The 25,324-nt window shown below is 40.3% G+C and overlaps 2 protein-coding genes and 1 long non-coding RNA gene across 13 annotated transcripts; 1 reads left to right on the top strand and 2 right to left on the bottom strand.

Moving 5' to 3' along the window:
- Nucleotides 1–239: 239 nt before the first annotated feature.
- LOC113019271 (kinesin-like protein KIF23) lies at nucleotides 240–12,487 on the bottom strand. 10 transcript variants are annotated; one of them, XM_080307620.1, is made up of 24 exons: nucleotides 12,364–12,487; nucleotides 11,737–11,803; nucleotides 10,937–11,065; nucleotides 10,573–10,678; nucleotides 10,294–10,430; nucleotides 10,091–10,203; nucleotides 9,778–9,948; nucleotides 9,510–9,545; nucleotides 8,940–9,052; nucleotides 6,999–7,120; nucleotides 6,753–6,855; nucleotides 6,527–6,606; nucleotides 6,288–6,407; nucleotides 5,789–5,948; nucleotides 5,479–5,640; nucleotides 5,087–5,253; nucleotides 4,795–4,968; nucleotides 4,252–4,458; nucleotides 3,718–4,026; nucleotides 1,683–1,916; nucleotides 1,375–1,463; nucleotides 1,124–1,184; nucleotides 999–1,039; nucleotides 240–900 (listed from the first exon to the last, which is right to left on the bottom strand). In XM_080307620.1, exons 1-24 carry the CDS (start codon nucleotides 12,375–12,377, stop codon nucleotides 885–887), a joined length of 2,931 nt encoding a protein of 976 aa, XP_080163746.1. In that variant the 5' UTR covers nucleotides 12,378–12,487; the 3' UTR covers nucleotides 240–884. The 10 variants fall into 10 exon arrangements, with proteins under 10 accessions (XP_080163746.1, XP_080163724.1, XP_080163700.1 ...); XM_080307598.1 differs by having other exon boundaries at nucleotides 1,683–1,913; nucleotides 5,479–5,643; nucleotides 12,364–12,485; XM_080307574.1 differs by having other exon boundaries at nucleotides 5,479–5,643; nucleotides 12,364–12,484.
- LOC145431777 (uncharacterized) lies at nucleotides 12,441–16,605 on the top strand. Its single transcript, XR_013912078.1, has 2 exons — nucleotides 12,441–12,577; nucleotides 16,188–16,605. It is a non-coding gene; the product is annotated as an uncharacterized LOC145431777 (long non-coding RNA).
- Nucleotides 15,324–24,395, bottom strand: paqr5b (progestin and adipoQ receptor family member Vb). 2 transcript variants are annotated; one of them, XM_026162914.2, is made up of 8 exons: nucleotides 24,244–24,395; nucleotides 23,874–24,001; nucleotides 20,828–21,033; nucleotides 20,453–20,579; nucleotides 19,311–19,355; nucleotides 18,365–18,461; nucleotides 17,211–17,355; nucleotides 15,324–16,401 (listed from the first exon to the last, which is right to left on the bottom strand). In XM_026162914.2, exons 1-8 carry the CDS (start codon nucleotides 24,295–24,297, stop codon nucleotides 16,127–16,129), a joined length of 1,077 nt encoding a protein of 358 aa, XP_026018699.1. In that variant the 5' UTR covers nucleotides 24,298–24,395; the 3' UTR covers nucleotides 15,324–16,126. The 2 variants fall into 2 exon arrangements, with proteins under 2 accessions (XP_026018699.1, XP_080163959.1); XM_080307833.1 differs by lacking the exon at nucleotides 19,311–19,355.
- Between the last annotated feature and the right edge of the window lie 929 nt (nucleotides 24,396–25,324).

Here is a 25,324-nt window from a genome sequence, read left to right as displayed (position 1 = left end):
TGACAAATCTGCAACAACTGTGCGATGATGTCATGTCAAGATGGACCAAAACCTCTGAGGAATGTTTCCAGCACCTTGTTTTATCTTTGCCATGATGAACTAAGAGAGTTTGGGAGGCAAGTGAAGTCAATCCCAGGACTAGAAAGGTTAAGACCAAAGTCAGTTTAATCCATTCGCTCTTTGGTGATTGAGGACCAAAAAATAAATAAATAAAAAAAAAATCATAATGAGGCTTGATGTTGGTGTTTGAATAAATTTAATGCCACCAGAAAGAGCAGTGTGCTACATGTCTTAGGAGATGTTTCAATAAGCCAAAGTAAAAAGTTGCATGACACCTATTTACATGGAGGCCAGGGATCGAGTTCAAAACCTACATAATAGTGTAATATTTACAGTTTCAATTCTACACAGTATATTCTAAAATTTGTTTTTTTAATAATCAGCATTATGCTTAGTCTGGCATTCGATCAATCAATGACCTTTGAAAAGAAAAACAATGACATAGGAGAAAAAAAGGAGAAAAAAAAAAAAAGAAGCACAACGGTCTATAGAGGCATGTGGTCGTCTTTGGATAGTACAAAGCATTCAAAAGCATAAAAAGTTCCATTTATAGAGTGTTTATAAGTTTGTTCATGTTTTTAAGGAGAAATATTTCCAGAATTCAAAAAGTAACACAAATACAGCAATTACAACTTAAATATTGCTCTTGTTCTGAAAAAATGATAATTCCACCAGAATAATTCCTAATATGATTTGATAGAATTAAAAAACAAAAAAAACAAAAGACCCAACTTGGTATCCAAAAGATGCATAGTTTCCCTTCAATTTCCTCACAATTACCCATTCTTGTATGTTAAAAGCAAGATGAAAATTTTGAGGGCAATTTAAGGCTTTCTGCGTCTGGAAGAAAGAAAACAAAGACAACCAAGAACAGAGTTTAGTTTGAACTGAAAACCAAAATCTAAAGTACATAAAACAAACACATGCTTTGTGCTTACTTTTGATACCCATGGGATGAATTTGTGCTAGCCGCTGGAGCCTAGGGAGGGAAAGTTTGAACAGGGATTAGAAAGCATAGGTAAAGTTTTGCTCGTGGTTGTATTTACGCTTTTTAAGAGCTTACCCTGTTTTCTATGTCCTCCCCTTCAGCTGGTCCTTCTGCAGATCCTGATCGCCTTTTGCGACTGAAACAAAGAGCGTTGTTTTTAAGTCAGTTCTCTTATAAAGTAAGGATTCAAACCTTTCCCAGTCTCTATTTGGGAACATTTAATAACTTGTATTTGATTAGCATTAATAAGTGCTATGTTTTGGTATTATAGTTATATTTCTCTGTGCACACAGAAATATATCACATTTCTGTACATAATACTGTACCTTGGTGCTAACGGGCACACTTGTTTGAGCGTCTCAATGTCTGTAAATTGCACAGCTTGTCCGCCACTTCTGGTCTTAAACACATCACCCTGGTGAGGTTTAAACAACAAGAACAAAAAAAAAAAAAAAAAAAAAAAAAAAGAAGGAAAAAAAAAAGGAAAGAGGAGGAAGAAAGTGTTATCAGAATTAAATCTGTAAGTAAATAGGAAGGAGCGTCCCACTAAAACACTGTAATCAAGTGAAATTCATGCAACATCTAAAATGATCAAAATCAAACACCAAAAATTAGTCACATTTTTTGATTTTACCTTAATCAGTTTGGTTTCGATCTCCCCGTCAGAGGCAAGCTCTTGATGTCTAAGCACATACTTGTGGCATTTAGACAGAGCCTTCTCGCTTGGGGTGGACACCTTGATTGCATTGGGTATGATTGGCTGCATGACAGTGTCTAACTCCAAATTAGAAGGTGGTTTGTGGTCTACCCATTTCTCCCCACCGGCAGAGTGTGAACGCCTGTGTTTTGGATGAACTGGAAGAGCCTTCTGGTGATCCCAATGTGAGAAAGACAAACCAGGAAGTTATTCACATGTGACTCCAATCAAACTATGTCGAGGTTAGTAGGGAAGGTGAAACGCTAGAAGGTGTTAGCTTGTTAGGAAAATAAATGTATTACTGGAAGTCACAGGAAGTTGATGCATTATAGACTTTATTTCTGGAAATTTCTAATCAAAGTTTAATAGTTTATTTAAAAGTTTAACTGTCTTCCAGCAATACACATTGTCAAAGGGTGTTTTCACACCTGCAGTGTTTTGTCAGTTTATATTGAACTCTGGTTCGTTTCCCCCTTGGTGCGGTTCACTTGTGCAGGTGTGGTTCACTTGTGCAGGTGTGAACACAGTAATCACACTCAGGTGCAGACCAATGCAGATGAACTAAGGGGTTTCTTCATGGTTTGAATGTGACCCGACCTCAATCCAAACAAACTAGCAGGTGCATCTTACATGTTTGAGCTTCTTACAAGGAAAAAAAAAGCCATGTGTGTTTTGTATTCTGGAATGTGGCAGGGTACTAAATGGCCTGGTAAATGGCCTGTATTTATATAGCGCTTTACTAGTCCCTAAGGACCCCAAAGCGCTTTACATATCCAGTCATCCACCCATTCACACACTGGTGATGGCAGCTACATTGTAGCCACAGCCACCCTGGGGCGCACTGACAGAGGCGAGGCTGCCGGACACTGGCGCCACCGGGCCCTCTGACCACCACCAGTAGGCAACAGGTGAAGTGTCTTGCCCAAGGACACAACGACCGAGACTGTCCAAGCTGGGGCTCGAACCGGCAACCTTCCGATTACAAGGCGAACTCCCAACTCTTGAGCCACGATCGCCCATAGAGATGTGTAAAGATCTGTACGGGTCAGCAACTAGCTGTGAAATGAATGCAAATTCTGTGTTCTCCAAGAGTTCAAAACCCAGCAACTTCCTGCATCTACTTTTGTTGCTCCCGCCCCAGACACATCTGGCCAATTAGCAGACTGAACGTTCTCGCGTGGTCTGTAGTGATGCATTTTGGTTTGCTTGAAGTCCACTTGCGAACCAAATCAAAAGGGGAAAGCTTAAAGTTACAAAGTCATTAACTGATTCAGACCAGAGTAAACAAACTATAGGTGTGAAAATTCCCTTCGATTAAGTGCTAGCACTCTAAAGAATTAAGAAATTAATGACAATGCATGCAAAGAAGCACAAAGGTAGCATATCTTGTAATGCAGACACCCATTACAAAAGCCAATCTTTTCCCCACCCACGTTGGCCGACTTATTATCATCCAGTTTTATTGAGCAAATTTCAGCATTAATTTGAAAATTAGCAACACTGGTGCTGCTATAAGGCTCAGGACCGAGAACTCCGGAGGACCGTTGTCAACGGCCTAGACCCTAGACTATTAATACTCAGTGTTTTTTGGGGGTTTTTTTGAACAAAGATGTTTCTGTTCATTTCAATACCATGTTTATGCCATTTTGCTACTGGAGTACAAGAAAAAAAAAAAAAAAAAAAAAAAAAAGCATTTCTAGAGAGCAGTTTGCATCCAGAAAAAGAAAGATCTACAAACATGATGTAAATACTCATGAGCCTTAAGATGCAAGCCAAGAAGATTTCCAAGCATGACAGATCAGTCTGCCTAAGAGCGAGGACAGGAGACACACCAGTCTACACTGATGCTGCTACTCAATGTATTTCTAAACAAGGCGACAGCTGTTGGAATCACAGATGCAGTTCTACACCAAGGCGAAGCTTAAACTACAGGCTCACAGAGATGAACATCTAGGTTCTAGCACACACTGACCCTTGTGCCTGCCTCTAGGTCTAGTCCATAGACAAGAGTGGTGGCAGGGACCTCAGTGCCTGGGGCCCTGCGCTGGCCTCTCCTGTGACCAACACTGCTGGTGCTGTGGCATGTGGCCGGAGTCCGGCTCCTGCATTGGGGAGTCCCGGTGAACCTATTCTGGCTGCCTGAATCTACAGGGAACCTCTGCTCCCACCTAGAGATGCTGGAGGCTACTGAAGAATAGTCAGAGGAGGATGGTGTGGAGGTGCGGTCCTGAAACACCCTAACTCTGGCTTTATTTTGGTGGGAAGGAGTTTGGCTGAAATCCTGAAAGGGATGAGGTATTGTGGATGTTAGGTGCTCCAGATTAACACAAATTCACAACAGAGCAACAGACAAAGTAGAAAACAAAGTGATGTAACCAGTAAGCGTATACATGTCAGGATTCCTGCTCATGATTTTCACAATGATTAGAAACATGCTGATTCAATCGGGTTGACAGAATGATTAGGTGCACATTGGCGAAACATGCAGCATCAGCAAATAACTCACAGGAAGTGGTGATGGAGAGGGAGACCTCTTCTGTTGGATGTTTCGATCTCTCTCCCTTGAGGGCCTCTCGGGCTTCTCTGGACGCTCAGTGGGAGCGCTGCCACCGCTGCTGCTCTCCGTCACTATGGCCTTCAGCTGCTTCAGCTTCTCATCCTTTACCCACAGCTTGTTCTGCATCTCCAGCTGCTTTGCGTTCACCCGTCTCTCCTAATCAGAAACCATGGACAAGAAAATATTTAAAGTCTTATTTGATCGTGTCATATCTAACAATTGGAATTACAAACTTACATGAACGATCTGAGGGACATTACAAAGTGGAGTTTAGTATAATTACATTGCACTGTTCATGTTTTGGTAGATTATGTGGGTTAATCTCCGTGTGTACCCATACAAATGTTTCCAAACAGTAGGGCTCTCAATGCATATTTGAAATGCAATTGTAAAATATAACTTATAATTGTGCAAATTAACGTTTGATTGCAGAAAAATAATTTACAATACCTGATATCCTAATGGCTCAAAACAGTGAACAACTCCACTTACACACTCCTTCTCCCACTTGAGTCTGGTGTCCGTCACCGCGCCCTGCATGCGCTGCTCCATGCGCTTCCTCTCTGACAGCTCGCTCTGTAGCCTGTGCTCCCGGGTCTGCAGCTCCTGCTGAAGTGCACGTTTGTCCTGCTCGTACATGTCCGTCGTCTTCTGCAGGATATCGATCTGAAGACGAGCAGCGTACACAAACAGTTAAATGCAGGCCATTATTTAAAAGAAAATTAACTGAATGCACATTTCCAAGAACATGTGTTTTGTGTCAGTTGTAGAAAGAAGACAGCACCTTATACTCCAACGTTTTGGACTTTTTCTCCAGTCGTTCTATCTCCGTCTTCTGACTGAGAATGACTTTGTCTTTTTCATTCAGTTTGCTCTGTTGATCGTGAAGGAAGTAATCCTTTGCACTGAGCTGGCTGTCAAACTGCTGCAGCATGGATTTCACTGTATTAGCTGTAGGAAGAAGCACACGGATATTAACAGATGTAGATTTATATTTATTTTTAAATAGAAATGTTACTTGTTTGTGAAAACAAAAACACAATCCATATTACAGAAAAAAGATTTAGATACTGAAAACACTCAGACTGATGCATCACTGCTGTACCGAATAAATCTGCTCTAACAGCCTAATCCTGGAATTCCAAACTTTGCGTGATGGAGACAAATGGCCTGTACCAGTTTTATTGAATTGTTCTGTCATCATCTGTCGGATTTGATGCCTCCTTTCCAGGACCTCAATCATGCGGGGCAGCGTCTGGTCATCAGCTGGGTCGACCAGCTCGCAAGTAGGTAAATCTGGAAGGCTTTCTATAAGCTGAGTCATCAGAACTCTGTCATCTACTATGAGAATCAGATATGGTAAAGATTGTTTAAACTGAGTAACATACAAAAAATAAAACATCTCCGATTGCTTTAAGTTTAAATGTATGAATGCAGCATAATAACAGCACAATGAGCAAGCAGCAGAGACTTGAAGGTGATCTACCAGCATTGCTGGGCCCTCCTCGTTCTTCCAGACGACGTGAGAGCTCGTCTCTGAAAGCCTGGTTTCTGTGCCTGCGTCCAGGAGCAAGGCCACATATTGGACGGTCAACCGGCCGTGCCACTTCTACCTCTTGGGTCATTTCTGCAAAGCGCATCACCAACTGCAACACACAATATGGAGGACTCTTTAGAAATAGTCTACTTGGCAGGGACAGCTCAGTAGGTGGAGTGGTGGCCCCATGATCGGAAGGTCGGGGGTTCGAATCCACTGAACGGCTACCCTGAGGTACCCCTGAGCAAGGTACCGTCCCTACACACTGCTCCCCGGGTGCCCAATGGCTGCCCACTGCTTTACTGAGTGAATGGTTTAAATGCAGAGAGGAATTTCCCCACGGGGATCAATAAAGTACACACATTATTTCATAAAGCATCCAGCAAGGCTGCAAAAGAAAAGTTTGCTCATGCAGGCCATTCTACCACACGAAAAGAAAATGTCTTACCACAGTTTCTTCATAGTCATCAGCATTTGGGTTGACACAAACAATCATCCTGACTTTTCCCTCCCCATCAAAGTAGTTTTTAAATAGATGGGTAACTTTGGAGTCTCTGTATGGCACCATCTGAAAGAAAACAACAGCTCTGAAACTGCAATGAATGAAAAACAAAAAACAAAAAAAACAAACAACAACAAATGTTAAAAACAGAGATCAAGGAGGTGGGAAAATGATAAAACACGAACCTTATTAGTTCCACACATCTGATTTTCACGCAGGACTTCAATACATGTGCGCAGCGTCATCAGGGACTGGTTAATATTTCCTGCAAATGAGACATCACTAAAAATGCTTGGTCTCCTAAGAAAAGTGATTTCTACATAAAGAAACTTTCAGAATGTGGTTAACATTAGAAAAGCTGAAAAAAACAACAACAAAAAACAAAAACAAAAACACAAACAACAGACAAACCCGCTTCACGGAGACGGCTTCCCTCTGCTCTGGTCCTGTTAGTGCGCTCACTGCCGGCCAGGTCAACCAGACACAGCTGGCTCACATTCACCTGGTTTTTGTCCTGTTGTTCAGTGACATTGTGTCAGCATCACCAAGCATTATAAAAAACAAAAACATCGGTCTTTCTTTGAATAAAAAGGTATAATTGAAGATACCGATATCACTGACATATGTAAACATGTTTAAATAAGGGCTGCGCGTCACCTGTAGTATGTGGTCCCCATCAGCATCTAGCGGTGCCTGGGCCAGTTTTATTGTGAAGACACTGTGGGAGCGGCTGGATTCACGGTTGAGCTGAGTGTTGGCTATCCTCCTTTTCTTTTGACCTGGACAGAGAGGAGATCATTAACACAATCTGTGAGCTCAAAAACCAGCAGTAACAACTTTAATTTACTACAATTTCCATTTATTTGCGTTAATTTGATTTATCACTTATTATAAATGCTGCCATATCCTCCTGACTACCAGGGGGAAAAAAAAGTTGTCCAATCAAATTTTTTTTTTTTTTTTAATCCCCCAATGTTTGTAAGGTAATCAGAAAGACAGAAATAATTTTTTGGGGGAAAAAAAGGTTTTTCTTTTTTAGATATCACATGTCCACTGCAGAGGACATAGGAAGGCCAAGCATGTAAAACTGAACTTTTATGGCAAACATTTGCTTCAACTCTTCACCAAGGAGCAGTTTGAAGTCAGGGAATTTTAGTGGTTTTTTCACCCAAACCTGCAAGTCACTGCTATACTGAAGCCATGAGTTGGTGATTGCCAGATCAAGAAAGTACAGAACTGCAAGTTCAGGAGGACTTCGTCTGAGTACCGTCTCTGATGCTCCCCTTTCTTTCTGCTTGAAGGGCTTATTCCCTATGATCTTCTTCGTCAGACAACTCAAGATCTGAGTTTCCCTCAACAAACTGCAATAAATTTATTTCTGCTTCTAAAAAGGACTCATTTTCTGGTCATTTAAAAAAAAAAAAAAAAAAAAAAAAAACAAAAACAAAAAAACAACAAACAGAACAAAATGGAAGAAATGACTACAAATGTCCACTACGGAGGACATTTTTTAAACACTTCAATACTATACTAAAAAGGTTAGAATTAAGCATACTATGTTTTAATGTGTTATTAAGAGCCTCATCTAAAATATGCTAACATTTATAGCCAAAAATTGCTCAATGAAAAGTTTTATGCACTTACTTTTGTTCTCCCCATAAAATGTGCTTGCAGCGATGGCCGCCATGTTCCTTGATTAAAAAACTAAAGTTCCCAAAGGCCCACCCCTTTACATTTGGTATCATTGGAAAACCCTAAATGCCCTCTGTAGATTCCAAAAGGAGGTAATTCTGTAGTATGCAGTGGATGGGAGATATTCAGGTTTAGAAAGGTCCTCTACAGAGGACAAATTTGCATTGCTGGTAGTCAGGAGGATGTCTGCAGGAAGCTCAAAATTGTTCTGCTGTACATCAGCAATCCCAGCATGGCACAAACATTGTAAAATCTAAGTCACTGCTCTCCATTTACATGCAATATAGAAACTCTTTTAAAGCTTATATTTTACAAAAAAAAAAAATTCAGATTTCAATTTATCTGATGAGTTTTCCACTTTGCCTCATTCCATTCTTTTAATTAGCTTTGGCCCGCCCAAAAAAAGATGACAGCATTTCTGGATTATGTTCAAATATGGCTGCTTCTTTGCATGATAGGGCTTTAAACTGGATCTGTAGATGGCAGTGAAAAGTTGTTCTGAGCCTCTGCAGGGATTTTAACCACATAATAATGCCCATTTTAAATCCAGTGCCTTGTAGCGGCCCAGAAGTCATGGTCATCCAATACTGATTTTCGGCCCTATACCCTGCGCACAGAGATTCTGAATCTTTTGATGATATCAGGTACTGATGATAATGATATTCAGCCCATCTTTACTTTTGCAGCCAAATATCATAATTAGTTGCAAAGTCTTCCTCCAGCTGGTTGTTTCTAGTACCACTTACTTTATTGTTTTTTTACATTTTACTCAGCATCTGTACTCTTTTCAAACTCATAAGAACTGTTTGATTTAAATATTTTACTGATTTCCATCATAAGAAAAAACAAACAGACACAATACCGTTTAAAATGTTTCAACACATTCAAGTTCTGACTTCTACTCACCCTTCCAGAAGACTTCAAAAGCTTCCTCTGTTGATTTTACCTCCACCTCTGTGCAGCCAGCCACATACATGTTATGATTCTGATCTTCTCGTAGAATCTTAGATTGAGGTGGTCTACAACAAATTCAAAATATTTCTAAGCAAACACCAGTGAGGTAACGCAATTACATGTTGGTATAGTAAGCAAAGCAGCAAAAGCCAGATGCCAAATAATTGTTAGCGCCATTATTTAAATTTAAATAAAAAAAAAAAAAAGCAATCTAGGAAGACATACACATTCATTTAGGGGTACAGACACATGCACACAGCATTTGCACAAAAGCAGCATGAAATGTTTAAAGACACTGTTTCCTCTACGTTGACAGAGAGCCAATTAACTACAACGGCGGGAGAAAAAAAACAAAGACAAACAAAAAAACAAAACAGTAAGCTACACCTATGCTACAAACAGACGACTGGATTAATGGGAAGGGAATGCACTGATTACTTAAACAACTTATCAGCTACAGCCAAGTTATGCCTATGAAAAACAGTACTGTGTAATGCAATTTTACTGGCCACATACACATACTCATTGCTCCGCACAGGCGTGCTTCCACCGAGCCACCTAACAAAAAACAGGGTTTTTACAAGTACAATTTGTCAGTAAAGACCTACGAAGCACAAAAAAAATAAAAAATAAAATAAAAAAAACATGGTATCATTTTATACTTTCTCAGTTTCAACACTGCTATCTTCATGTGCACCACAAGTATGGGTGCTGTCGGGTAGCTTTGTACACAGAGCTTTTTAACAAGACGTTATGTTTCAAAAGCATATGTTGATTTCTAATCTCTTACTTTGGTCTGATCGGGTCATACGGAGCATCTTCAAGGAGATCGTAGATGTAGTTGTTGTAGATCTCAATGTAGGAAACAAACACACCGTAACAACCGTCTTCATCCACATTCTCCGATTTACAGGCCTCATCTGGGCTGATCATATCTGCAAATTCAGGGTCAGGCTTCTGCCTAAAAAAAAAAAAAAAGAAAGAAGAGAAAGTAAAAAGTAACCTAACAATGAAATGCAAACTTTAAACTCAAATGTCAACAGTGCTCGTGACCACCATGAAAGTATAAAGTGAAGAGTGGACTAAAATGACTCCTTAGCTACCTAGAAGATGGCGTTTTGGGCACTGCCTGCTGACTGTCTCGCTTCTGCCTCTCGAGGAGAGCATCAACTTGACTCTGGATCTCCATGCCATTTTTATCATCTGGTTTGAACACCTGAAGAGGTTTAAAACAAATATTCGGTAATTTCAGTAAATGCCTCACTCTGCAAAAAAACAAAACAAAAACAAAACTGTTCAGTCTTACAAATCTTTTAGCCTGAAAGGGTCCAATGCTGTTGAAGATCATGTCTAGAGAACGGGGGAGAAGACCACCTTCTCCAGGTGAGCCAGTCATAGTGAAGGTCTTACCACTTCCAGTAACACCATACGTAAACAACAGACCTGTGGTGAAGGTAGGTAGGATATTGCAACATCACAGTAAAGCAACTCTCACAGAGACTCACACAGAGAACCAGCACGGCAAACTAGCAGTAATCTTTTGGCAAGTCTTCAAAGTACACATTACACATGTCAAGTGACTTACCATTTTTACAGTGAATTAGATCCTCTACCAGTGGCTTGGCAACATCCTCAAACAACTCCAACTGAGTGGTGTTAATACCGAATACTTTCTTAAAGGAGTACTGTGTCTGAAGGGTAAACAAACAAGAACATACATCAATGGTATTAAGAAGAATAGAGACAATAATAGCAGTTACTATAATTTATGAAATCGCTGTCGAAAAAATTCTTTGGTAGCCGCTTTCAGGTATTTGCTGGGTTCAGTATTGTTTTGTGATTTTCAGCACAGTTTAACAGCGATAAACTGAGCTCATGAAAGGGGGGGGGGGGATACTAATCAAGTATGAGTGGCCAGCTTGTTTTACATTTTTATAAAACACACTTACCTCCTTGTATTCCCCATTTCGGTTAGCTTTAAGACCATCAGGAGCATGCAGCTGAATGGTGGTGCTGCTGATCATCTCAACACAGCATTCCTCATCCTCTGATCCAAGGGGCCGTATACGGCAGTACACCTACAATAAATGTTGTTTTTATAAAAGCTCTTTGTTTGGCGCCCACGCATGACCAATTTGTCTGGAGACCCTACTAGAAACAAAACATAACCCCTGTGATCACTGGAACACACAAAGCCCTCCACCATGATGGAGGGTAATTCACGGACATATATGGATTTGAAGTCTGTCTGTGAGCTTAAAACGGACAAAATTATTCAACAGGACTGTAACTAACAATTCTTTAGACTAGAAGATTTTAAGTCAATCAGACACATGATTAACTGTTTAGTTTCTGAAACCCCAGAACACTGGGAAAATGTGTCAAACTTTTCTAACTCAAGTCCAAGTAACAATCCAGTTTGCCATTTTGCTCAGTTAACAGTACAAATCCAAATATTCAGTTTACTAACAAATACGATAAGCAAGACAACAAATCTCAACAGTTAACTGGCATGGTCATAACAAAGGGCTCAAAAAGGTTGAAATAAGTCACCTTTTTCTCATTTTTGTTTGAAAAACAGCAATTATCTGTCACAAGCACTGGCAGCTGTAAAGAACTACATCGATCACCTTGTCTTGTCTTTGTTTACACGAAGCACTAAACTACAAAAAAAGAGGATTTGACAGTAATGGCTTCTCCATTAATTATACTTTAGTTTCATGAATAATGAGTAAATAAGTTCACTTACTCCCACAGGATCTCTCTCTGTGTTGGACGCCTTCTTTGGCCCAGGCCTCCGAGGAGTCTTCCCTTTGCTGGAAGTGTCAGTACAACACCATCAACACCAAACACATTATTTAGTTACGGAATAACCGACCTATCTTAACGTGTGTGTGTCTTGTGCGGTATTATGTAGAAACAGACGTGTGCTTAAAGTGCCAAACTACACAGTTAGACAGGGGTAGGTAGGCGGAAGGTTAAAAAAAAACTGTCAGTGAGGGTCTGACGTGTATGATGAATGGAGTCTTCTTATGAATTACGCTAACTAGCTAGCCAAGTTAGCTTCTAACTCGCTAACCACGGTAACGTAATTTTATTTCTTACTCGATATTATATTTTGAACGTTAAGCAAACCGAAGTCACGCTACCCTTTAGGTTTTAAAAAAGTGTAGCAAACACTGTCAGAAACAGCCGAGGAGTTGAATCTGAGCTTGGAAGCCAGTTGAGCAGTTACCAGACGGTTTTAATTACGCGGCGATAATCTCAAAGCTCCCTTTTCAGAGAACAACCGTAAACTAACGTCCTTTTAATACGTCTCTCATTTATAATGTGCTACCTGTTCACTGTTAGACGTGTAAACGATGATAATACTGACCCCGGTCTTTGCATTGTTTGTTTTGTGAACACCCTCTCCGCTGTTCTCACGAGCGCCTCTTCTCGATTTGAAAATTTCCCTCTTGTAAACGTTCTTCCGAAAATCTGAATTTCCAGCCAATCTCAATACTCTGCAGCGGAAGTCCCGCCTCCATCCTCTCCCCCTCCTAACTCCGTTACTAGCTCTGGATCAAACAGGCAGGTCCGAAAATCTGGTAAGCTGTATTTTCACAAGTTTAGCATGACTTTCCTCTTCATTCCTATTTTTTAGAGCAATGTCGTAACATTTAACTTCTGTTTTATTTCTGAACTTTGAAACTAGTAATTAACCTTAATTAAATTACACCTGAGACGTTAAAGAAGGGGGACTTGGGTGACAATATATTAGAGTGACTATTTGGGGAAATAACTCGTTTTTCTAATTAATCTGCAATTAATTAGTTCGACAGTTTATTTTTTCCAACACTTCAGTGAGTCGTCTAAGCGTCAGACACCTGCCTGATCTCCTGTATTCTGTTACATTTTATACCCAATGCCCCCCCTATTTTAGTGCAATCTGTTTATTTGGTTGAAGAATTACACAAACGGTAGATAAAGGTTGCATTTATATTGTAGTAGGCCTCACTGGGTCTCTTTATTATGGAAAAATGTTGACACGATGCAAACTCCTTTCGGGTACTGGCATTATAAGGGTGACCGGATGTTACAATTTTGTGGGACAGCACAGCATTTTGGTCCCCTCATTCCACCCTCTGAGTCAAAGTCTCTTATTTTGATTGGCTGTAGTATAAAAAATTAGCAGTACATGGCAGACACTTTTCTAAAATTTGGCCTTTAACGGCTGTGAAGAAAGCAGAAAGGCTTTCTTCATGGGTCATTTGCAGGATAACATGTCATTTTCTGACCAAAATAAATATGAATATCATGGAAGTTACCACATGTGAAATGCAACAAGACTGGAAAAGTGCTTATAAGTGTGTGAAGTCAGTGAAAGTCAGTTTCCAGTGCTTTTCCCAAGTTATCATTGTTTTCAGTTTCACACAGGAGAGGATCATGATATGGAGTGACCAAATAGTACAGGTGGGAATTACCACGATACACTCCATGATACAGTGTGTGGTGGGGCGTGGCCTGTGGTGCCGTGCAGAGGAGGCGGACGCACCTGCACGGCATCCGCAATTACGCCCCGCCGAATTAAACATTGTACTGGGTCCTGTGGTTGGCGTTGTTGTTGTGGTGGTGTTGAGCGGGCAGCGGGAGAGCTGCAGCTCTACGTGTATTGTGAACAGCAACCATCCAGTATTAATAAAGAATGGTTAAAATGCCACTGGGTCTGCCATGGTTGTTTACACAGTGTTATTGCAAACATTCCCAGTTAAACATTGGCAGTATACATTTATTCAATAAGAAAGTTAATGGATAAATAATTTTTACATTGTATAAAGTTATAAAATGAGCTTGTCACTGAAACCTGCCAAATGTTGCCATAAGAGGGAGTCAGTCTACTATAAGTCTGTTTGAATGGGTCCTTGGAAATCACCTATCTGTTATTGGGCACAAAGACAGAAATCCACGTTTAGCTCTCACATATGGAAAAGAAATAGAAAAAACTTATAAAAGACTTGCATCAGATGTGGCCTACTTCATATAGTGAATCATATAAGGCTTATATGATTTACTCAGGAAAGTGGCCACTTTCATATATTATTTTACTAAGTATCCAAAACATACAAGTTTCATTTATATAATTTTTCTAGGGATCTTATATCTGTTTTCACTCTCGTATGCTTTTCATACAAGTTTCACACAAGACAGATACAAACTTTATAAGATTTATATATCTCTTTTCCATATGGGTTATGCTCAGTAACAGTCCTGTTCTGTCGGTATATAACCAGAAAACAACCAACTGACAGGCAGTTGAGTCGAGTCCCCTCGAGTTGTGCAGACTGATCAGAATCAGAGAAACTTTGTTAATCCCAGAAAAGAATGCTACTGTGAATTGTCACAGCAGCATGCATACAACAAATCACATAAAATGAATTTTCTCTTTATAGAGATATAAATATAACTATATACATGAATATAAAAGGACACTATTAACTAATATTTCTGTGATATTAAAGATATTAGTGTACAGGTGTGCAAGTATACATTGTGGAGTACAAAGTGACAGAGTGCAGTGAGCAATGTTTAGTCTGGTTCAGTATGTGTGGGTCTGACCCAAGTGGATGAACTAAAGAGAGTGATAGCAGCAGGAAGGAACAAACTCCTGCGTTGTTCCCTCAGACAGCAAGGTTGAAGGAATCTGTTGCTGAAACTGCTCTTCATATTGTCCAGTGTGTTATGAAGAAGGTGGGAGTCATTTTCCATGATTGCCAGCAGTCTTGGCGACATGTTGGCATGTCTGCATTTCGAAATTAGACAGCAGTGGTTGGCAACCCTTTGAAAATCTCTCTGAGAGTGAGTCCAGCCAGTCCAACTCAGGCTACAAGTGTTTGCAGAAAAGTTGCCTCTTATCAGACGACCTGTGCAATTACCTTGGGATCAAAAGTGGTTGTGACTTTAAAACATCCACAATCTGGGTAACCATTTAGTCACCACAAGTTGCAATCAGTGTTAGCAGGCCATTTTTTGTAGATGCAAGCAGGTTGCTGTCCTGCTTTTGCTCACATGACTCTGCCCATATGAATACTATGTATTCGAATACTATATTTGGCCCTCACATTTGACCTGCATAGCTTACATCTGTTTATTCTTTTAGGTTGGACACTCCAGGCCTCACATGTCTCACACTCATACTCATATATTTCTCTCAGACAAACAAACTGTTTGTCCCACATTTAGTTTATTGGGATCTGGTCACCCTGTTATAGGATGTAAATACTTGTAGGATAAACACTAATGTGCCAGCATTATGCAACAGGATGCTCCTAATTAAAATAAAAGGGACACAGACAATCGTAGTTTACAGTTTATATGAAAAACTCATAATAAATAACTTTGTTCTTAAATACTCTATTTTGTAATCCAGGAAAATGTAACACCAGAAACATCAGACATTCTGAGGGAAATAAATGACTCAGAGGACATCAGCTCTGTGCTCAGTGACCACACTGTCAGTCTATTAAGCTGAAGTTTAAACTAAAAAAAAACAACATCTGATCTCCCTGAACAAAACTGCTTCATTTGTTTGATGTGCATTATTTGACTGATGTCACATTTAACTTAACGGCAGTCATGAGAAACATGAAAAGGCACATTGTCAGTTCAGCATCAAAACCTGCAATTGAAAGGGAAAAAACAGTATTTTACATAGTTTTTGTTCCCTGCAGTCTCTTCATACACCACAAGTGTGGAAATCGGAGAAGCAAAAAGATAAACACACATGCGCTGCCTCGTAATGTAGCTAACCTGCTACATTTGTAGCTTCATGTAGAAACAGGTTTCCTCAGAAACATTTAAAAGTCATTACATATTATGAAACTTAACAAACACGTTGTTAATTTTCATGCTATGTTTGTGTACCTTGCACCTATATTTTCAGCCTATCAGCACAGCAGCAGGCATCTCATTGATAATTAAAGGCCAAATGCAACCGTGATTCATTTAAACATCATGTCAGTTCCTCATCTGGTGCACCCTTCACTATGTTATACCATTTATATTACCCATAATGCAATTTCTTTAGTCTTGGGACCATATAAAGTGTATGATTTGGATGAGTTAAAGCCCTTTAAACCATGACCAATGAAGCTGGAGGTTCAGCTGTGGGGGCAGAGTTTGTCTTTCTTTGGTCCTCTACTGTACTTCTTGTCTTTGCAGACTGGGCCCAAGAGGAGAGGTAGGCTGTAGAGGAAGATGACAACCAAATTCAACACCACACAAAGCAGCGCCGGACCCACTGAGTTGGCAAATGTGATGGGGATTGAGTTTTCCACGAGCCAGGAACGGCGTATCGTCATGTCCTGCTCCATGGCCTGCATCTGGAAGTGGGTGCCGAGGATGGCGCACACATGGAAAAGCTGATGGCTGTGACCTGCAGAGGGAGCAGTTGATATGTGTTTGTTAGAGGAAAGAGGTAGACTGAAAACGTTCAGCACTGAGCAAATGATTCACATTGGAAGCACAACATTAACACAGGATATGTGAAAAAACAGAGGTGATTATGCATTATTGTTGTAGCACAGCAGAGAGAATACTTTTTAATATCCACTTAATAAAGTGCAGTGCTGGAAAATGATTTAAGTCAAACTAGTCAAACATTTGTTCAATGCTGGTTTGGTTTATAATTGATGGATGTTTTTCCGTTGGAACTCTTTATGATCTTTTTGTCACTGATTAATTACCCCTTAGTGTTGGTGAATGCTTATTAACCTCACCTTAGGATCAGAAATTAGCATTAAAATTCACTTTATTTGAAGTACAAAAACCATAAAGATGTGAAAATCACAGACTTATTGCAAAAAAATAGCCAAAACAAATGACTTATAATAAATAGTACATTGACCATTCAAAAAAGCTAAAAAAAATTTTATGCTGAAGGAAAAGACAAGAAATGCAGCACAATACAGCGATGCAGAGAGCATTTTTAACGTAATGTTTGCCAACAAAGAGACAGTAGTTAAAGTTCTTTCATGGATCTCTGCTTTCAGTAGCTTGTAAATGTCTCCTTTGTCTGTCTTCCTTTCAGTGCTGAGCAGGTTGTGTACAGTGGTTTACTTTGGCGTTTTTTGTGAAACTCTATGTACAGCTAAGAGGAACCGGCGATAACGCTCTATCAGTAAACAGGCCGAAAAAGCTAAACATGCTAATAATTATAAAGAGTGCTCGTCAGATCTGGTTTACCTATGAAGTCGAAGCTTCCAGGTGCCAGGCGCTCGGGTAAATGGGTGGCAAACAGAAAAGCAGTGAGAAAAGCCAGGGTGATGTGGTAGTAGTGGAGGATGTTGGTAGCGTTATCTGTACAGCCCTCCCCTTTACACAGGAGCACCTGCGAACACGACAGCACAATCGCTTTTAACTTCAATGGTTAAATAGCCGATGACTGTTTTTTACTTTAACACCCCAAAATTTCTTAATGAGGGTCAAACTCTCTGCATCTGCCAGTGGAGCTGCTTTCATGTCATAAACGCAGATTGAGAAAAAAACAAGAGTATTTTTTCACATTTATGATATTTATGATATTGTTTTCATCATAAATGTTAAACGCATGTATCTAAACAGGGAGCTAATTGGTTGTAAAGTATTCAGGTGGGTTCCAAACATGAGCAATTGGCTTCTGCTTTGTAAGTCTTTCAAAGAAAATACTCGGCTCCTCTTGATATACACTGAAGGGGTTACGTCATTTTATAGAAGGTTACCGCCTTCAATAAAAGGAGTTTATTGTTTTATGATATAATAAAATATTTTCTTCAGGGGTTAGTGATTTTTATCTGTTTATTATGCCCTTTTCTGTAGTAGCTGTGAATTTTACCCTGTAACATACATAATTTTAGATTATTATACCAAGGATGCAGCAATATATTGAATATGTATTGGAATATTAGCCCCGTACTATATAGCTTCTGTGTAGCCATCTACTGATGCTATTTGCCAACGTTTTTCTGTTGTTTCGCGTCAGTGTTTGCTGGCTAAACTTTCAAAGGCAGTGTGATGATAAAATTAACTTCTGCATAACTTGTGTAAGGGAAATAATTGTTATTTTTGTTTATTTAAAGCAGCAACAGCTTTAAAGTTAAATCTGAGGTAGCGTTGATGGCTAAGTTATACAAATGGAAGTGGAACATTGAGCACCAGGGTCAAAAACCCTTAAAAAATGCTGTGTTTTTTGGTGTAGCAAAGAAGTTTGAAGATGATACTCACACAGAAAATTACAAACATACACATGCTTTCAGTCTGTTACCTATTGTATGGTTACCTCTCTAGAACTAACCGCATATTTTGCTTTATAGTGTTTCAGGTGTGTCTTGTGAGGCAAGTGGATGTTTAAAGTGCCTTACCCGGTAGAACAGAGGAATGTTGTCAAACAGGTAAGGGTAGGCAAAGGCTACAACTCTAAGACATTTGCTAAACTTTGGACTCTGGTACTCAGGGAATCTGGAGGGGAAAAAAAAGAAAGAAAGGCATTTTCAGTGGAGGAAGCTCAACAGAAACAGAATCATCATCGATAATGAAAACATTATGTAAGAACTGATTATTAACCTGCTACATTTTTTAAACAGAACATAAATTAAAATGGAATTACAGCTGAAAACAGCTTGAATGAGCCAGAAATGATAATAAAACAAATCTTTCTTTAAACAACTCAAAATATAAATACACGCAAATATATTTAAATTTACGAAGCATGTGGACCATGAAATGTTTTCTGAGCAGCACGTTAATGCAGTGCACGCTCCTTTCCTATTGTTGCGTGAAGCCAGGATTGACTTTGAGTCAGTGAGTCAGGCTGTTACAGAACACGTTTAGCTGCCCTGTGTGTCAGCTCCTCCAACCTGCTCCAATTGAAACTGTGCTTGGAGTCAGTCACCGTTCAGGGCTGGTCCGTATAGTTACAGTCTCGCCTCTGTCAGTGCGCCCCAGGGTGTCTGTGGCTATAATGTAGCTTGCCATCACCAGTGTGTGAATGTGTGGATGACAGGTTGTGTAAAGCGCTTTGGGGCCCTTAGGGACTAGAAAAGCGCTATACAAATACAGGCCATTTACCACGCCATTTACAGATACATAACAACAGTTGTGTTAAGAAGCAAGTTGCTCAATTGCACCTTCGAAATTCCATTCACCTACTGTGGTGTGTCCGAAGACTTGTCAATACTTTAAATAGATGACTCGCATGTTTTACGTAGGCACCTTGCATTTAAATAATGACAATGTAATGAAAAATACAGTTCAGAGGACGATAAACGAGACGGAGGAGCAGATTGTTAGCAAATACGTTTTGTTTACCTCTTAATGATGTCGTGATTATACTGTAGAAATGGTAAGCCAAGCCTTAGCGGTGGGAGAGATAAGTGAAAGAACAATCATTAGCTAGACCAAGCCAACATTTTCCAGTACATAAAGGTAATAAATATGATTATTGCTGTAAATGGAAAACGTGGAAAAGTGAATACTGTGTTTTGCCTCTTATGATCAAAGCAAGCTTTACATTTTCCAAGAGTTCTGATTTGCAGTCGCTGAGAATGATCTAGATTTTGATGTAAGCCACGCCCACCATTGTGCTCTACCAGACACGGTGCTCAGGCTGTTTGACAAGATTTACGTGACTCATGTACTCAAGTACAACCTCGAGATACAAAGACGACAAATATTTGTTAGTTGTCACATTACAATGTTGTCCTGGACCAGGTTCTCCCAACTGCTATAAACATATTTTCCTTCTTATTAGTTCAGCTGGAGTTGAAACACTGACTGCGTAACTGTATGCTTCCTAGAAAGTGTTACTGTGCTAATGACGACACGATAACATGCATGTTCGCCTATACAGCGTTATGTATAGCATGGGAAAAGGAAAAAGCATTTAGTGTGTTATTATGAGAGGATGCAAATGTTAGATCTTAACTGAATTTCTCAGAGGACTCCTCTAAAGCTTTCCATTTCAAAGTTTCACCCACAGCTGGAGCTTTAAATGGGCAAAAACGTTTAGATCAAACACACAGTCACACAGGCTAAAAAGGACCTGCAGCATGTTTGTGCTCAGTTCTGCACCATGCACCCGCAAAAAAAAGCTGTACTGTTGTTAGTTTTATTGTATCTGCACTCTTATGCGATGGAGAGGTTCTATCCTGTTTTTCCCCCCTTCATTTTCATACACAGTGAGGCACTTATATTTTATTCATCTTGCATAAGATGAGCTTTTAGATTTTAGATTGGCTTGAATCAGTTAAAAATTGATTTTGAGCTGGGGACGAAATGTTTTTTTCAGTTGGAAAATTTTGTTAAAAGCACAAAGTGAAGCCATCTGCTGTTAAGAAGGCTCGCATGTTAAATTGCATAGTACAGACACCTCGTCTTGCATAATAAAAGCATAAATCTAGGATAGAAACAGCATCAGCAGTAGGGATGTAAAAGTCATTTTTTCAGCTTACCTGGAGTAGCATGCTAGGATGGTGCAGATGACGGTGTTGAACACAGTGATGGTGATGTAGGACTGGTGGAAGGAGCTGTTCACCCACTTGTCGGGGAAAATGTAAGCTGAATAGACGATCGCTGAGCCTGCAGCCGAGCACACCATAAGCATGAAAATCTAGTCTTCCAGCACTCCATAATTCCATTAAAATCTGACCTAGAAAACTACCATAAGTTTAGACTGCGCCTGAACTTTAGAAAAGGGAATCCACATTGGTTTCACTGAACATGTAGTGGACCCACTACTGTGCAGTGGACGTCCCTGCCCCTTTCGAGTAGAAGTACAAATTCACCCATCGTGTATCTTCCTCGAACAGCTTTTGTTTTTCACTTACCCAGGCTGTAGAAACTGATAGAGCCATAGTCAAAAAAGAAGCAGATGTGGCGTGCCCGCACTGACATGGTGCTGAAGGTGTGAGCGCAGCTCGACGCCAGTGGATAAATGCAGCAGGTGAACAGGAAGATCACCATGGGCCAGGTGAAGGAGTCCTGCCACGCTTTCTGCATCAGCACCACCGTTACTAGTTTCCATAGGAAGTACCTGCCGGGAGAAAAACTGGGTTGAAGAAATCAGAATGGATGTAACACATGCTTATGACAGATGCGTCTAGTTATAAGGAGTATTTAGTAGTTTTAATTCGTTTAGTTTTGGAGTGTGATTATTTGATGGTGTACTCAGAACAAAAAGGGCTGTGTGCACAGACAGACTGCAGGAAGAAGAAACGGAGAAACACGATGCACGTGCTTTCATACGGGAAGGTCTAATGAATAGTTTGATGGTATGATATAAATCGAATGCTATGGCTTTTATAGTCACCAAATCAATGCTGCTGAACAAACATGGCAGATTTTCCAGCCGTGGCAAACAGAGCTCTGAGTCTGTTTAGGGTGACACTTTAGGTGGGGTTTTCCTTTCATTCGTCAGACATGGAAAAGGTTAATTATTAACTAAAGATCACTGTAGCTAACTGATAATTATAAGGTTAAAAAAGAATCTGGCAGTCAAAGCTGAAAGACGCACATCGATGACTAAACCCAACTTCTATCATTGCTCTGTTTTGTTAGTAAGCTGCTCAGCGCTGAATTCACTGTGGTCATACCATTTGCGGTCACGTATAAATATGAAATAATATACTCTATATGTCAGCTGTGAGCACAGTAAACACACGTTGGCTCCCATGTTTCACACGGCTTTCTGTACAACCACTGAATGTCATTTTTCACATTTCTGTTTGCTGAAGGATTAAAGAACCACAAAGCAAAGTCTCAAGGACTACGAGGTGACATCCCAGCTGTTTCCCCTTCAAGTCTGTACACTGCGCTATGCTGTCTAGCTCCATATTTTATACACAGACCTGAGAGTCAAACTTTTCCTCAAGGCAAGAAAGCTAATAAGTTTTTAAGTGTCCAGAAGTATTAACTGGAGCCGGAACGTCCAGCTGGCTCCGTGCTTTGAAGCGACACAGCAACATTAAGGAGGCCAGAAAACCTACATATAATAGCAGAAAGTTGTATGTAGCACCTATCAGTGTAGAAAAAGTACTTTATTACTCAGAAAATGATGTATTTGGCAGTTACCTCTGCAGCTGACTTGACTTTCCAAACACTTTTATCCTATCATGAGGATATTGTATTGCCTTGTGTATTGCAGTCACTGCCTCGACTTCTCAGAGCGCCTCACTAACAAATCAACATTACTCGTGCTTTTCCCATCACCGAGCAGTTAACTAATTGTGGCAGTTTATGCAAAAGTCTTCAGCACAGATCTGCTCATTACTAGCTAGGTCTACATAGAGCCCCTGGACACCAACACCCATGTGTCCTTTGCTTATCTGAACACAAAGACACTCACAACCACCCATGCAATCAAAGGAAGGAAGGAAGTGCAGAGCGACTACTGGGAAAAGAAGCCTCTGAAGTACCTTTAAATCCTTACACAACAAGAACAGCATCGAGACGTTAGCTACAGAGCTGCCACAAGTCATGGACAGAGTCACGTTTGTCAAACAGACAGAGAGGAATCGCAAGTTTAGGAGGCCGAGGAGCCAAAACTACTTTAGAAAAGAGTCCTCGGTATTTTTCTTTGTCCACCTTTACTTCTGTTTGTTAGTCATGCAAACTCTTACCTTGGGTTTATCGTTGTGCTAACTGACAGGCTTTAAACTGGACAGGCTTAAATTACTGCACACAGTCGTCAGACTGGATTCCTTATCGCAGTTTTCAGATTTTAGTAATTCCCTCACGTAACGCACTGCCTAATCAGTGTAGCTCATGCTGAAACCACATCTACACTTGAGTCTTGAGTATAAAAAAGGACATTAAGTCTCCATCATAACTATGCTCAAATAGAAAAATGAAAGGTTTTCTGTAAATGCCAGGATGAATGATGATGAGCTAACTAGATTTAATGAGTTACTGATCAACTTTACAAATTTGAAAACTTCTTTGTCTGTTGTCTGGAAAGCTTTGTAATCCTCCTTCGTCCCAAATAGTCACAAATTTTGGTCAACAGGACAGTGCTGATAATGAATTGTGTAAACACAAACAGGCTCATATTAAGATTGAGCATCGTCATACGCAAAATGACAGTGACAGGGAGGCACGGTGATGGGGGACCCGCATCGTTGCTGAAATCACAACAAACATCTGTGTATATTCAGTCCTCGTGTTACGTAAGTCAGTGCAAACAGATGCTGCTGAAGCTGCAGGTCCCGTGAGCCTTTTGATCTCCATTCTGTGAAAACTGGCCACGCTACTTTTAAACTTTTTTTTTTTAGTATTAGTACTGTAACGTGCCACTGATCCTCTGCCATCTGTTGAACTCCATCAAGACGTGCACATAACATGAATTCCAAGCGCACTGTACTGATAGAGGTGATAAGACTTAAGTCCGACTGCAGAAAATGCCACGAAGGTATAAGGTAAGCAAATATTCAAAGAAAATTCTAGAAAACTCAGAGTCCCACGAGCTTTACAAGATGTGCAAGATTCCTTCTTTCATGAATCCGACCAGGCTGGTCAGGAGGGAGTGTAAAATCACGTACACTCTTCTCTGCTTTAAAAAGCTGCTTCTCTGCTGCCCCTTTATTCACAGCCGGGTCAGCACAGCCGGGAGCGCTGCTTTTCTGCTCAGCTTTGCTTCTGTATTAATATTTTTATTTAGTAAACGGAGAAAATAGTAGAAAGACTTCAGTAACTATGATGTAAGACTGTACTTGATCGCTCAGCTGTCACCTCATGTACAAACCAGGCCACCTGCCAGCTGAATCTAAATTCTGTCAGGTGTGTCGCATGTTGTCAATCTTTCCAAGCGCACAGCAGGGGGGTGAAAACAACTTTGCAGTGAAAGAAAAACAAGAGAAAAAAAATTGTCAGCTGTACCAGGTGGGCAGAAAATGGGTCCAGATATTGAGCGTCTCATTGGTCATCTGGAAGAGGCTCAGGATGCAGTCGGTGGCTGAGCTCCGGGGGTGCCGGTACCCAGTAATAATGCCGTCCTCATGGAAAACCTCAATGAAGAAACACTTGCAGTTAGTGCTCTGCCCAAATGTGAGAAGACCAATTTTGTTTTCACCTCTTCTGAGAGTTTAACAAAGAATGCATGACTAGGACTTCTCAAATATAAAAGCGGTTTGTTTCTTTTTCAACATTTTGCATGTTTGAGATTTGTCTTTGAAATTTTTTCTTTTTTCAAATTTCTAGCACTTATAAAAAGCGAAAAATTGTAAAGATTGAGTGAAGGTAAACTTACTTTGGGCACTTGATTGATGGTGAAGACTCGTGGCAATTTGATGAGGCTGAGCATGACTATGGCAAGGTGCTGCTGTCTGAGAGGCGAGCTTAACTGAAGCTATAAGCCGGGTGTGTCTCCGTCTTTTATAAGGTTTGCGTTGTCATGCTGTTCTCAAGGTTCCTCCCCTATCGTGTCCTCCCTCTTCAAACCCAACGAGAATTTCCAGTGTACCTGTGCCACTCCTACTCCTGCTGTCTCTCTGGAGGCAGAGGGTATGCACACACAGGTGTATGCTCACATAAACAGACACATACACACACCTGCTGCTTGGCCACAAAAAAAAAGTTTGACAAGACTGGACCAAAATTACTCATGTCACAGCGACATTAGCGTTATGAAACAAAGCTATTGTTATTTTGTAATTGCGTAACACTCCTGTGGCAAAGACAGTCTGCCCAGTAAGGCAGGTTTTGCAACGGAGGACAATATTTTTAGACAGAAGTTCAGAGTTTCAGGCCAGATAAGGCTGACATCATGAATGTAGGGTGTAAATCGGCCTGGCAGAAAAGTCAACAGAGTTCCTTTCACGCACTTTCCTGCTCGCCTCCCTGTTAAACTGACATGTCACCATCTACCCTCCACCTCCCCACCCCCAAACCGACATCAGCTGTCACGCCTGGTAGAGACGGCCGAGCCCAGTCGGACCTCCCCGGGCCTGTTATCTTGTTCAAACTCTGAAGCAATGAAAGCAAACATGTCTCACTGCTCCTGCAGAATTAGGAAGGGGAAAGTAGGATAAGCCTTTTTATGTGGCTTGTTAGATCCTTTGTGTTGCACATGAGAGAGAAAATCAATTTGGTTCTTTTTTCTTTTTCTATTTTCAATTTGGCGAAATAATTTTAAATCACGAAAGAGTTTTTGATCTGAGTAAAACTACAATAATCATCGAGCTGTTATAAAAAATGTCATGCTGGCTTAAGAATAGACACCAAGTTAATCATCCATCTGGTTTTATTCCTCTAATCCTTGATATCAAGCTTCTGTTTTCACATTCCTTCAAACTATTCTGGACCTGTTTTGTTTTAAATATACACAAAGT

This window comes from Astatotilapia calliptera, chromosome 1 (genome assembly GCF_964374335.1).
Source record: "Astatotilapia calliptera chromosome 1, fAstCal68.1, whole genome shotgun sequence".
Classification (NCBI taxonomy): Eukaryota; Metazoa; Chordata; class Actinopteri; order Cichliformes; family Cichlidae; genus Astatotilapia; species Astatotilapia calliptera.
The sequence above is the reverse complement of the archived record's forward strand: the minus strand, read 5'-3'. Positions and strand labels throughout refer to the sequence as shown.

Bases quoted from the DNA above. Each gene is read 5' to 3' on its own strand.
- paqr5b (XM_026162914.2), bottom strand. From the start codon at position 24,297: ATGCTCAGCCTCATCAAATTGCCACGAGTCTTCACCATCAATCAAGTG. The intron at 24,002-24,243 runs GTAAGTTTACCT...TTCTTCATTGAG, and splicing joins CCATCAATCAAGTGCCCAAA to GTTTTCCATGAGGACGGCAT. The intron at 21,034-23,873 runs GTACAGCTGACA...TTCTCCCGGCAG, and splicing joins ACCCATTTTCTGCCCACCTG to GTACTTCCTATGGAAACTAG.
- LOC113019271 (XM_080307574.1), bottom strand. The intron at 11,066-11,736 runs GTAAGTGAACTT...CATTTATTGTAG, and splicing joins CAGAGAGAGATCCTGTGGGA to GTGTACTGCCGTATACGGCC. The intron at 5,254-5,478 runs GTACAGGCCATT...TTCTTCCTACAG, and splicing joins AGAACAATTCAATAAAACTG to CTAATACAGTGAAATCCATG.